Here is a 13,371-nt window from a genome sequence, read left to right as displayed (position 1 = left end):
ATTTAGTAGTTGACTAATTTGATAAACAAAAAATGATAATGATATTCTTCTAACAATTTATGTGAACTAAAATAGTAAAAAAAATATATATTTAACAAATAACAAGCTTAATATTACCTTATGTTTTCAAAATTTTACTTACCCAATTTATTGTTATTGTCGTGTAATTTATCACTATTTATCCAATTTAAAGTCCAATAAATTAAAAAATATATAAATAAAAACAAAATTAATTCAACATTCATAAGAAAAGATTAGAAGCATCCTTTTCTGGTTTTATCAATTTAATATTTGCATATAGTGCATAGTGTAGAGAAGATATATATATATATATATATGTATGTACGTACGTACATACGTATGCATGCATGCATGCATGTTAGCAATACTAGTTAACTATGGATGATTTCAACAATAATAAGACAATGATATCATTACACTCACACGTTTTTTTAAAGAGTTAATATTTCTAATGGAAACGGCTTTTAATTGGAGACAAGGTCTATATTTTTAAGTTTCAAGGTGGTGCAGTGTGAGCAATTAACCCCTTTTTTCTTTTATATGTATAACTTTATCAGAAATTTTTACAATTCACCCCTTACCCCTCTTCCAACTAGCACATGGAAATAGTTAGCAATGCTACGACCTGTGATTAAGGGTGTAATTGAGTCGAACAGAGTTTAAATTTTGTTCATGATAGTCTATCTTTAAGTCGAGTTGAAACTCATTGAATGTTAAATTTTATAGCTCAAGCTTGATTTCGATAGTTATGCTCAAACCCGAGTTTGAGCTCGTCTAGTTTTAAATTTCATAACTCGAGCTCTTCTCAGGACTTACTCGAGGAACTCAAACTGAGTAAGTCACAAATCCAAATTGTTCCCAATCTAGAAAAACAAAAATACTCCAAAGCCAAAAAGCAATAAATTCCGAAGACAAAAAAAAAAAAAAAAAAGCAACCTAGGAAACCAAAAAAAAAAAAGAAGAAGCTAACATGCCATAATTTGAATCAAATCTCAAAACAAAATCTGAAAAATTAAACACTTTAAAATTGGTGAAACCTGAAAAATTCTCCGCAAGGCAGGTCATGACCAGTTGCCAAAGCTCCAAAGTGATCCAAATTATCTAATGATTAGACGAGTGGAAGACACTTTGGAAACTCAAAAACTTTATCCTCATAAAATTTTTGAAAATAGAAATGTTGATTAAGAAAATCTATAATACCCATCGATGGTAGTAAAATGGAGTAATGAAATTAACACCAAGGTCTTCTAAAAATTTTGATATATGCCTTTATATAAAAGAGCTCGCTAGCACTACAGCTAGCCTAAGCCTATAATTTAAAACTCGACTCAATTTTTTCTTAATCGAAGCCCATCATTTATCACAACTTCGACAAAAACGAGCCCTTAAACCCTCTTGAATTTTGAGCAGATTTCGAAGGAGCCATTACGCCAGAACTACCTTGCACCAAAATCATAACCGACAAAGCATTGTAACAGTCCTCTTCTTTCTCTGGGTTAGTTTCATTTTGATTATATCCGAAAATGTGGGAATTAGTTGTTCGATTGGATTTTTTGTTTCCTTTTGTTTACTCATGGCCACCTATTTTGAATTCTTGACGGATTTCTCTATGAGTGTTCTTATGTGGTAGGATGAAAGTAGAATGAATGGAATTGGCTGATATCTATCGTTGCTGGAAAATCTTGGACCACTCGTAGTCAAATTTGGAAAAAAAGAGCAAGTTTTGGCTTTTGCCATTTAACCGTTCGATAAAATGACCCACCGATTTTTTTTTTCCCTGGAAGAGTTTTGCTTTAGTTCGATGTCAGTTTAGATACCATTATGATCAACATTGCATTTAATGAGAGTTCTTGTGAGTGATTAGCAAAATAGGTTGGTTGGAGGAGATTAGGACAGCTGTTCTTATTAGTGATTATCAAATAGGTTGGTGGGAGGAAATTAGGAAAATTTCATTTTGACGGAGGGTTGAATGTGGATGATTTTTATAACATTTTTGCAAAGGCGAAGTAATGACATGCTAGGGGTGAGGTGCAGCAAAATTGCCTTTCTGGCGTTGGTTGAATGCCCCTGTCATGTAGCAATGTCTAGGGCATAAGGTTGTATACCCAGAGGCAAGATGGTAGATGCTAGTGAAGAAGTAGAGTGTGTTGTAGCTGGTAATCATTCTTTACTGCAGAAAAAAGGAAAGGATGGCAGAAGTTTGGCAATTAGGGAGCTAAACTATATACTTTTTGGCTAGTAAATCCTGGAAGATCCAAAATCTCCCAAGTAGACAATTTGGTAATTTACATAGTTACTTTCTTTATGATTCTAATCAATACATGAAAGGTAACAATATTGGATTGTATTAAGCAGTTTATATACCTGATCAACATTGTCATTTTTTTTATATCAATTATTTCTAAGGGAACTTAGGTTATGTTAAGACTCTATATAACATAGACCTAAACCCAAAACACTAAGCAAACAATACCTGGGGATGACATGTATTAGATTTGAGCCCTAGGCTTAACACGCCAAAGGGATTTCAGATTTAATCTCCTTGCTAATTGTATAAAAACAATAACATGAAAGACACCAACATTCACATTCTTGTGGACCAAAAGGCCTTTTAAGCGAGGTGATCTTAGTCTTTGGATTTGAAAGTAGTTGAGAACTTTCTTACTAGTCAATGGTGAATACTGGATGTTAATCCAATCTCCCACCATTGCAGCTTCCAGCCAACAATATATGGACTGGGCTTTCGTGCACAGAATCTGGGAAAAATGGGCATCCAACAGTGTTGGTTCTCCAGGCAAGAAAACTGACGATCGTGTTTCTTTGCACTCTCCATCTCTCTACCTACCATTCTATGTCTATTTAATATTCTTTAAGCATATATGCATATTGATTGAGGTTTTACTGATTCAATTATTAGGGCTTCCTCTAAAGGCTGCTCTGTTGATTAATTATGACCCAACTGGACCTTCTCGCCTCCTATCTACAATGTAAGCAAAACTAAGTAACTGTTTGGCACGTCAAATTTTGGTATGACTTGAGTTCTGTTATGTTCTTTTTTCGGCATAGAAAAGGCCTAATGAAAAAGGCTCTGTACAGGATTTCTATAAGAAAAAGATGGCTGTTTCTGCAAGTTTTAATATAGTTTGAATTTAAGATAAATTGTGAATAAGCTGTTTATGGTGGATTTTGATCTTTTGGGTTTCAATATATATATTTGGTTTGCATAAGATGTCTGATATTTTCTCCTGACAGCATCCCGTGATTTTTGCAACAACATTTTACTGAACATGCGTATGCACGCATCTTTTTGTAAATTATCTACTGTGTATCATGGAGAGAAATGTATTTGAAGAAAAATAGTTACATATTTGGAATGTCTTAACTTTTTATTAGTTAATGCATTTTGGCAAATATGTTATGCTTCTATTGAATATGTATGACTTAATTACTCATACATCAAAAAAGATGGGCATTTAAAGTTTTTCTATATTGATCTCAATTATTGTGATTGAGTTTTACAACATATTTACTCTTATTGATATAAGTCTCATCTTTTGACAGTCTTTTTTCCTGCTATTGAAAATATTCAAGTTGATAACACTATCCTAAGCTATGAACTTTGACTAATTTATGACAAACACTGATTTCTGCTTTAAGTGTCCAATTTTGGTTAATCCATGTACAGAGCTGAAGTTCAACAAGTATTTCTCAGCTGGTGATTTGCAAGTCCTTATTTTTCCTATCAGACAAAAGCTACTGAGGAGATTAACAATGCATTCCTATACGCCCATGTGAAGTAGAACTGTTGGCCAATGTTTGTGTGACATGAACTCTTGGTTGCTGTTGACTGATGATTTGCTTCTACACAATTAGGAAATACAAACATTTCTCCACAAAATTTCAGTGTCAGAGTCAGAATTTGATTGCTTTTTTCAGCACTTGGACTGTTGTTGATTTAAATTCCTAGTTGGAAGCACAATAGTTTCTAGGAGGAGAGATATTGATTGAGTTAAGGTTTTCTTAAGACTTTCTGATCAAGAAAATGTAACATCCTGGTCAGGAATATTGGAGTCTTAGTGCTTGCGGTCGTTCTCACAAATTCTGGGGGCTTGTTTGCTTGGTTTACTTTGTATGCAGCTCCTTGGTATTCTGCATATACATTGTTTTTTCCTTATTGTTTAATCTGAGTAAGAAAACAATCAAATGCTGGTATTTGTCTCTGTTGAGGGCAAAACGTTATGGTTTCTATCATGCCTTGACTCTATGCTTGTGCATTATTAGTGGATCATACTAAGGATAGGATTCAAGCTTGGTTGCATTATTTACAGTGTAGAGCAAGAAACTGTAAAAGCAGATCCAATGGAATTGAGTCAATTTGTTAGTTTCGTCAAAAGAAACAAACTTCAGGCTGAGAGCTTCTTTATCGGACAGAATCAATGTGAGTATTCTGCTTTTACAAATTTATTCCAAATATAACCATTATCTATTATACTTCTTGTCTGCTGGTTTTAGTTTGGTCTCTTGGATCCTCTGTTAACTTGAACTGTATTGATGTTTTACTCCTCATATCAGCATATGTGGTTTATTGCATTCCTTCTCTAGATTGGCCAAGTTTCTTCCTACTTTGTTGTTATTTTCTGCTCTTCAATCAGAGTGCACTTTATAGTTCATTCCCACGTTTATGTAAATATTGAAGTTGCATATGTATGGTTTGCTTTAAAGGTGCAATTCCTGAATGCATGAAATTCTTCTAAAGTGTGTCCACTTAAAAGGGAAAAACTGAAAGATATGATTCCACCACTGAGAACTGGGTAAAGCCATATTTGTTTTGACTGTGAACTATTTGTAAAATATTACCTTTTATGGAAGAAAGTACTATTTGGAACATATGAGAAACTGTTCTTGTTCCTAGAGCTGTATTATCTACTGCTTCCAAAATTATCTTCGAGGAACTTATCGTTAAAATTGGTAACTTGGGGGATTCATTTGAACGTGGTAACCCTTTGAGGAATTATTACATAACAAGAATAAGTTACGGGGTCTTTATTTAGTTGTTTCTAGATAAGTTTTTGAAATATAGTTGATGAAGTTTTTGGTGATAGATCTTGTCACATCCATTCATGAGAGCTGGTTCAGTGCAAGATGCATGAACACCTCGAAAGCTGCTGGGGAAGGTGCTATTGTGATGCAGACTGCGGCATTTCTCTTGGTTGGACTGTAAGCATATTGGATCATTCTGTGCACATGCTCATCTTGCTTTCTGGGCATTCTTTTGCTAGTTCTGAATAGTCTTATTATCTGTTTCACCAATTGACTTGATATCATTTCTTGGGAGTTTCCATAGATACGACGGTTCCATTGGCTCAGCATCTCGGGCTATGGTGGCTGTTGATCAGTTTGCATTGCAGTTAAGTCGAAGAAACCTTTGAGCTTAATGTGTAATGGTAAGCTTAAATGGAGCACTACATTTGCAGACTGCTTTTGAATACACATACAGACGTGTAAATATAGGGGTTAAATCACACATATATTGGATTAAAATATGTTATTTGCTCTTTTCTTTTGCTGGTGCATGTGCTTTGTATCTGAAGTGCTTAGCTTGCTTGCAGCTGGAACTTATCTGGATTCATTTATTGGTGTTCAGCATTGAAGGTGCTTATCCTTTCGAAGCAGGTCCTGGAGATGCTGGGGTATTGGCAGGTGCTGTGGATGTTGGGTATTAGTTGGTACTGGAGGGTAAGTCATGAAGTTGTACCAACGGTACTGATTCAGATCTGCCAGGAGTCTTCTTTCACCTAGTCAATTACTTGACCACCGACTGGGTGTAATTTTACTTGAATTGTAACTGACTACGCTACTGAGGTTCTGATGCTATCTGTGGCTGGATGCATTAGGTCCTTTTTGGAGGCAAATACTTGTGTTGTCAAGTGATCTCCCAACAGCTCATTTGCACCTTGCTCGAATGCAGGTTTGCATTACCAGATTTGTGGTAGTGTTCAAGTCCATGGGTGTTCTGTTATGCCTATAATTTAGATTTGAAATTACTTTTATATTAGATGACATTTTCTACCAATCAATTTGCCACGTTAAATTATGGTTTGGAAGAACTAGAGGTGCTTCTGGGTTGATGAATTGTTTGCACCTAAAATTATCACGGATATTAATGTTCTGTTGACTTGCTTGTACATATGGATATCTTTAAGTACTGGGTGTTTGAAAAGAAAAAGAAAACAGTGCAGCAAAGACAGTGAAGAGGACACCGGGAGTTGAGCTACAGTTTTGTTTTCTGATTTGCTGCTGAAATCAATGTCTGAGAGATTGATGTTTTTGGACTGCTATTTTCTGGAGGAAAATAAACTGTAGCGATTTGATGTATATGAGATAAAAAAATGATTGAAAAATGTGTTTACAAAAAACATAAAAATTTTTTACAGAGTCCAAACAAGGTCAAGTTTGCGTGAAAGTTAATGAATGGTCAATATTAAAGTTAATCATGCTACCATTGACCGGTTTATGAAACAATGTTATATGAATTGATGCTGATCCGAGTATCGGATAGCTGAATTCAGCTATCATTAATATCTCCATGTATTGGATATGGGGTACAAACGGCCATCATATGGACTGTTCAGGAGCGGTCCTCTCACATGCTCCAACAAGAGGCTTAGCAAGAGCCATGTCGCAAGGGAATAAGTAGGAGACAAAATGGGAATAAGTAGGAGACAAAACGATCTTGTTTAAATTAGTAAGGCTAAAAAAAAAAAGAAGATGTCTTCAACAGATTTCGTCACAAAGTGTAAGGACTCCATTCCATAGAATTCTGCCCAAATGAACAGGAAGCAATCATTGAAACAAAAAAGTCCCTTGCATTCCCTCCAAAATAATTGCCAATATTCATTCATCCACAACTCTAGAAAATAGGGCAAGATAGCATATGTCAAAATAACATCGCAGAATAGGAAAGTGGCAGACCAAGGGCAAAAAAGAAAAATGGTGGAAATGCACTGTCACCAAACAGAAATTACAATGAGGAGAAGGAAGAAATAGTGGCAAAGAGAGATAGTCTTGGAAGTGTGAAATCTAAAACAGCTTAGGAAAGATGAACCCGAATTGTAAAGTGGGAGATGGGGGATTCGGGGCAAAAACTAAGCAGAGACATACCTAGGTAATAATACTGCAAGCTTATCACATAATTTGTATATTTTGACAATGGTGTGGAACAATTTAACTTGTACTTGTTTTAAGCACACAACTTGATTGAAACACTATAAAAAAAAAAAATAAAATAGAAAGTTTGTTCGGGAAAACTGTATGAATACTAGGAGTTAAATATGTTGATGGACCATATGAAGGAGGAAAGTAGAAGAAAATTTTGCACAACATGTGTTTGTGAAAAAGTAAAGGACGACTATCCAACCAATTATTGGTAGGAATTTCTAGTAGAGGATAAACAGGAGTCATGAGTTTCCACAATAATAAGAATGGTGGATTCATTATACGAACTATATGAGAAACTTTCCACAATAAGCGAGGAGGTTTTGGGCAAGTAAAAGAATAGGAAAATTTAAAAGGTTGTATTTTTTTAGGTAAGCAAGCTAACCTTATGGTGTATATACTATTACTAGGTGTTTATGGGTGATCACTTTGAGATAAACTGAGACACATATGAAGAGAAAAGGTAAGCAAAATGGCTCATCAAAAGTAGATATATATAGGCGAAGATGTTTAGATGAGTATGTCCTAATATCATGTTGGATAGCAAATATTTTTTTAGATGAACCAATGATGGTGGAGAAATAGTGGGATGCAATGTAAATCAATAATTAGAACTAATTGCTTTACAATTGATTAGCATTACTGTTGATTGGGATTTGTATGTGTTATGCTAAATTTACACAGTGTTCAATGTGCCTCACCTACTATTAAAAATTGGTTACAAGGTTATTACGCGTGCCTATGCATTTTGTCGGTTATGTATTACATCATGTGACTAATTAGTGTCGTTGGAGCAATACTTTGATGCAATTGAAAATCAATAATCCATTAACATAACAATATTAAAACAAGGTATGGAAGATTGACAACAGGAGGAAAATTTAAAAAGAAAGGGGGAAGGAGATAGGAAAGTGCACACAATATACTAGCATTAACTATTGTTACCTCGTGTTCGTGAGTCGGTACCTATTCGTATAGTAGCAATCTAGTTGAAATGGATTGCTTCAAAATTGATTGCAATGAGTGTAGACTCTAGGTTATGTGTATTAGTCTAAATATACATATTGTTCAATATAACTGACATAGTGAAAAAGAATGGTTACAATATATTTTAGTAGCGTGCCTTTATATCATGTTGAATACCTGTTGTTTTATATGAACAAAGAGTGACAATGTAGCAATACTCTCATACAATTGTAAATTAGTAATCCATTAGCATAATTATATTATTAAACAAAATGAATGAGATTGGCAATAGAAGAGAAAAAATAAAAGCAAGGAGAGGAAAGGGAAGTGCAACACTATGAATGATTAATAGTTGTTACTTAATATTTGTCACTTGATACCTATTTGTATAGTAGCAACCCAGTATTTGAATTTTATGAAGTTAAACTTGATTGGTATGAGTGTGGGTTATAGTATGTATGTGTTAGACTGAATATTCTTGATGTTGAGTGTGCTGAATATGCTATATCATACTTAGTAGTGCATTTTGAATGTATTTGACTATATCAACATAAGCAGCAACATCCCATAGCAACTGAGGGAGATGTGGCTGGTGAAGCACCCCTAACAAAATCCACCATAGGTGATTTTGATTCATAATTAACCTTAGCAATCTACTCTGATCAAGTAATTACTATTGATGGCAATGTGATAGATATTTTTGTAGCTGAATTAAAGGCTCCGAAAAGCATTTCAGAGATCCCACTACCATTATAACTAGCCCTTATATTCTGGTAGTCATGCTTATAGTGGTCAGATGACACAAACACTAGCACGGTTGGCTTTGGGAAGCATAAAAAGGAAAGGTTAGTGTAAGTTGGGAATTTAAATATTCTATGTGATAATAAATTGCAATTACTTTATGTTTTCCATTTGTAATCACTTTGGCTTAATCTATCGCTCACTAGATTAAGTACTGGCATTTACTGCTATGGTTTGGTTGTCATCTCCTAAACAATTCAATATTTTGTTTGTTTTACTTACCAATATGATAAATAGAACTCTGCACTTGGGTTGGTAATGGCGACAAAGTTTCGAAGGGAAATTGACTTTAGTAATTTCACCTTCAATGTTGTCAATATTTCTCACCTATCACCCGATAACGTATAATTTTTTGGTGACTTTAATATTCATGATGAAGTACCAAGATCACTGGAGCAAAAGGTTGGCTGCGCATCATTTAGATTTATTGAAATTGCTCATATCCCATAACCTACAAATCTAGTTGTTTATATACTGAATACCTTATGTGGAAAAATGAATGATTGGACTTAAAAAAATTTGCAGCAAAACGATACCGAGTATTGGTTGCTGTACACAGCTTAGCTATGTACTTCAGAGCACAATGCTAACTTCAAGGAAATCATAATGACCTTGCAGATTCCAAATAGAACGAGGCTAACTCTTACCAATGCTTGAAGTCGGATGTACACTGAAATGACCACTTGCAAGTTAATAAACAAATGACTATATTCAAATAGTTTTTGTTTTTGCTAAGGTCAATAGATGGAAAAAGTTCATCCATGTTAGAAAAATAATAACATTTTTTGTAAATTTGTGAATGCAATGAGAATGGATAGTGTTATAGTTGTGAACCTCTTTGTGGCAATTATTAGAGTTATTATCCAACACATATGTTTGACTAATTATTGGATTTCAATTGATTCCATCAAACAAAATAAAAGTTCTTCTAATATACTAAATTAATTGGTGATATTTTGAGCACCGTGTAGTACTTTTACATGAAAACAAATTGATCATGTGCACATGTAGGGAGATCATGTCAAATTTAGTGCTTGTATGTTTACATAACAGGAAATAAAGTGTACCTGAGCAGTGTAATGCCGTTTACACAAGTTGTACATCCTTATTAATCACTTGTACAACCTCACAACATAAGCATCATAAATTTAGCATTACTTGAATTTTAGCAATTTAGGATTCCTAACATACCAAGATAACAAACCATTCTTGATCCGTGTAATACCATCTATACAATTTGTAACTCCTTATTAATTACTTATACAATTTCACAATACAAATGTGATAAATTTAGAATTACCTAAGTTTTAGGAATTCAGGATTCCTAATGTAACACAAAATAATATATTTTCAATCAGTATAACATCGTCTACACAAGTTATACATCCTTATTAATTGCTTTTACAACCTTCCAACACAAGCATCATAAATTTAGCACTACCTGAATTCTAGAAATTTTGGATTCCTAGCACAATATGAAAATAAATCGTTCCTGATTGGTGTAACACTCTCTACACAATTTGTAACTCCTTATTAATTGCTTGTGTAACCTTACAATACAAGTGTAATAAATTTAGGACAACCTAAATTCTAGCAAGTTTGGGCTCCTAATGTAACACAAAACAAACCATTCCTGATTAGTATAAAAACTATCTACACACGTTGTACATCTTCATTAATTGCTCGTACAACTTCGCAAGACAAGCATCATAAACTTAGCACTACCTAAAATCTAACAATTTAGGATTCCTAACACAATACCTGACTAGTGTAACAATGTTTACACAATTTGTAAGTCCTTATTAATAGCTTGTACAACCTCACAACACAAGTGTGATAAATTTAGAACTACCGAAATTCTAGGAATTTAGGATTCCTAAAATAACACAAAATAGACCTTTCTTGATCAGTATAACACCATTTACACAAATTGTACATCCTTATTAATTGCATGTACAACTTTACAATATAAGCGTCATAAATTTAGCACTACCTGAGTTCTAGCAATTTAGGATTCGTAACATAACATGAAAATAAACCGTTTCTAATTGGTGTAACATCTTCTGCAAAATTTGTAACTCCTTATTAATTGCTTATGCAATCTCACAACATAAGTGTGATAAATTTAGGACGACCTAAGTTCTAGCAATTTAGGATTCTTAATGTAGCATGAATAATTTGTTCATGATCAATATAACACTGTTTACACAAGTTGTACCTCCTTAATAATTGCTTGTACAACCTCAAAATACAAGTGTGATAAATTTAGTAGCTGTTCAGGTAGGCTCTAATCATAATAATTGCGTTTCTATTATGAAGTTATACAAGTAGTGGAAACTATTTTACAAGCTATTTCAAGAACATTACATCCATTCTTCGCCCTCTGCAAACAATTTGCAAATCTGATTAATATGAATATAAATAATTTCATGTTTTGTAATTTACTTTAAACTCTAAAATTTACACAATTGATTTGTCGGTGCCACAAACAAAGATACATAAAAATTTATTGGTCAATGTTACGATATTAACATTGTTCTTATTGCTGGCTAGATGCGATTTCCAGGTCTCCTGGCTGTGGTGACAGTAATAAACCAGCCTACATATTAAACGGATCACTGTCAATTAAACATGCCAAAGGAAGAGGGTTGTACAAGCACAACAATGGTACTCAAATCTTCTTTAACAAATACAATTATAGGTTACCTAGACTAATAATAGGATTGCATAGCTTGCTCTTTTGTGTAAGTTTGGTGAAATTGTCAAAGAGGTCAAAGCTTTTCACAAAATGCAACAAAAATATTGTGAGTGAAAATGGTTCATTTACAACAACTTATCAGCTATAACATGTATCTTGAAGAATGCAAAGAATGCTATATAGTACCCTTGACAAAACTATATTTGTTGTAAAATTTATAGGCATTATCTTCTGTGTCAAACTCCATTCCTAATTGTGAAGTTCCACCTTTTGTCCACTTGCTGCTTTCCACAATGTCAATTCCTAAAAATCACACATGTACGTTAGTTATGACAATATAACCCATTTAATGTACAAGTTATGCGAAAAGGTTTTACATGATTATCAATTACATATAGGATATATCCAATCAAATGCCAATTGTACAATTATATGAACTCTATGTAGTCAACGAACAACAGTATAGTAAGTTCATTCTCACTTTATGTGTCATACACATGACATTATAATACATAAGAACCAATAACCAAATGCAAATTAAAGTAATAGGCTAACTTTATGACTACGCCAGAATACAAAACATACAACACTACACCATACCTGTTAATAATGTGCACACTTCACAAAAATATGCAAATATCAACTATACCAAAGTTTCTAGAATGCAATCCAGCTCACGTAGCTACATTCACTGCACTATACAAACTATGTAAGGAAGAGAAAGGTGAAGACTTAATTATACTCATACTAACAAATTAACAAATTGCAACTCACAAGGTCTACACTTCTAAAAACACCATGTTCTGAGGTATATTATGTAAATTAGCACTAAATTATGCAAAAGCAAATCCAATGCAAGATGTTACATGAGTTCGAGACTTCTACAACTAGTAAAAAGGTGTGCGTATCACTACCCTCCATTTTACAATATACTAACTGTAATTTTCACCTAACAAGATGTACATTGTGGGAAACATATTGTACACAACCACACCATGTGTACACTTAGTTTTTTGTCGATGAGTAACAAATTACACACTTTGACAGACACAAAGTACATCACGTAGTTCTTTATACATGTCATGCCATCCACTTAATAGCTTATGACTTACTCATAAATCATATCTGGGCAATGCATACTCTCCAAGGCCCGATGACAAAGTAACGAAATTTGTACATGTGCACTCATACCAAACTAGTATAACTATTGCATCGCTTTTTGTACAAACACATAAACACAATGATTGGCCATCACGTAATTGCTCATCATTTTATCATATAGTTCTCATGCACAAACTCTACATATGATTTCTTTCGTCTATTACAATTGTATATTTTTGAGCCTACAAGTAACCACAATTCAATAAATGGGTCAGTGCCATTATCTTCTTCGGACTCTGGCATTGTGTTTGACCACCATTAGGATTGTCAACGGGGCTGGGCCAGTCCGAGCTCGGCTCGTTCGGCCCGATAAAAAGCCCGATGAACCCGATCTTAGTGAGCCGGTTTGAGTTTGAGCCTAAAAATTAGGCCCGATTTAAATATGAGCTGAGCTTGGGCCTTATTAGGTTCAAACCCGATATAGGCCCGGCCCTTTAATTACTTATATATATATATATATATATATAAATTACAAAATACAAAAATACATCTAAAGACTCTTCCATGAG

The 13,371-nt window shown here is 33.9% G+C and overlaps 1 protein-coding gene across 6 annotated transcripts; it reads left to right on the top strand.

Moving 5' to 3' along the window:
• Positions 1–1,213: 1,213 nt before the first annotated feature.
• Positions 1,214–6,094, top strand: LOC113707486 (uncharacterized). 6 transcript variants are annotated; one of them, XM_072050963.1, is made up of 7 exons: positions 1,214–1,492; positions 2,735–2,815; positions 2,939–3,008; positions 4,350–4,459; positions 5,124–5,238; positions 5,366–5,428; positions 5,631–6,094. In XM_072050963.1, exons 2-7 carry the CDS (start codon positions 2,752–2,754, stop codon positions 5,818–5,820), a joined length of 612 nt encoding a protein of 203 aa, XP_071907064.1. In that variant the 5' UTR covers positions 1,214–1,492; positions 2,735–2,751; the 3' UTR covers positions 5,821–6,094. The 6 variants fall into 6 exon arrangements, with proteins under 6 accessions (XP_071907064.1, XP_071907041.1, XP_071907105.1 ...); XM_072050940.1 differs by having other exon boundaries at positions 1,218–1,516; XM_072051004.1 differs by having other exon boundaries at positions 1,220–1,516; positions 5,666–6,094.
• Positions 6,095–13,371: the final 7,277 nt, after the last annotated feature.

The sequence above is a fragment of the Coffea arabica genome, chromosome 1c, assembly GCF_036785885.1.
Source record: "Coffea arabica cultivar ET-39 chromosome 1c, Coffea Arabica ET-39 HiFi, whole genome shotgun sequence".
NCBI lineage: Eukaryota > Viridiplantae > Streptophyta > Magnoliopsida > Gentianales > Rubiaceae > Coffea > Coffea arabica.
This window is presented reverse-complemented; position numbering and strand designations above follow the sequence as displayed.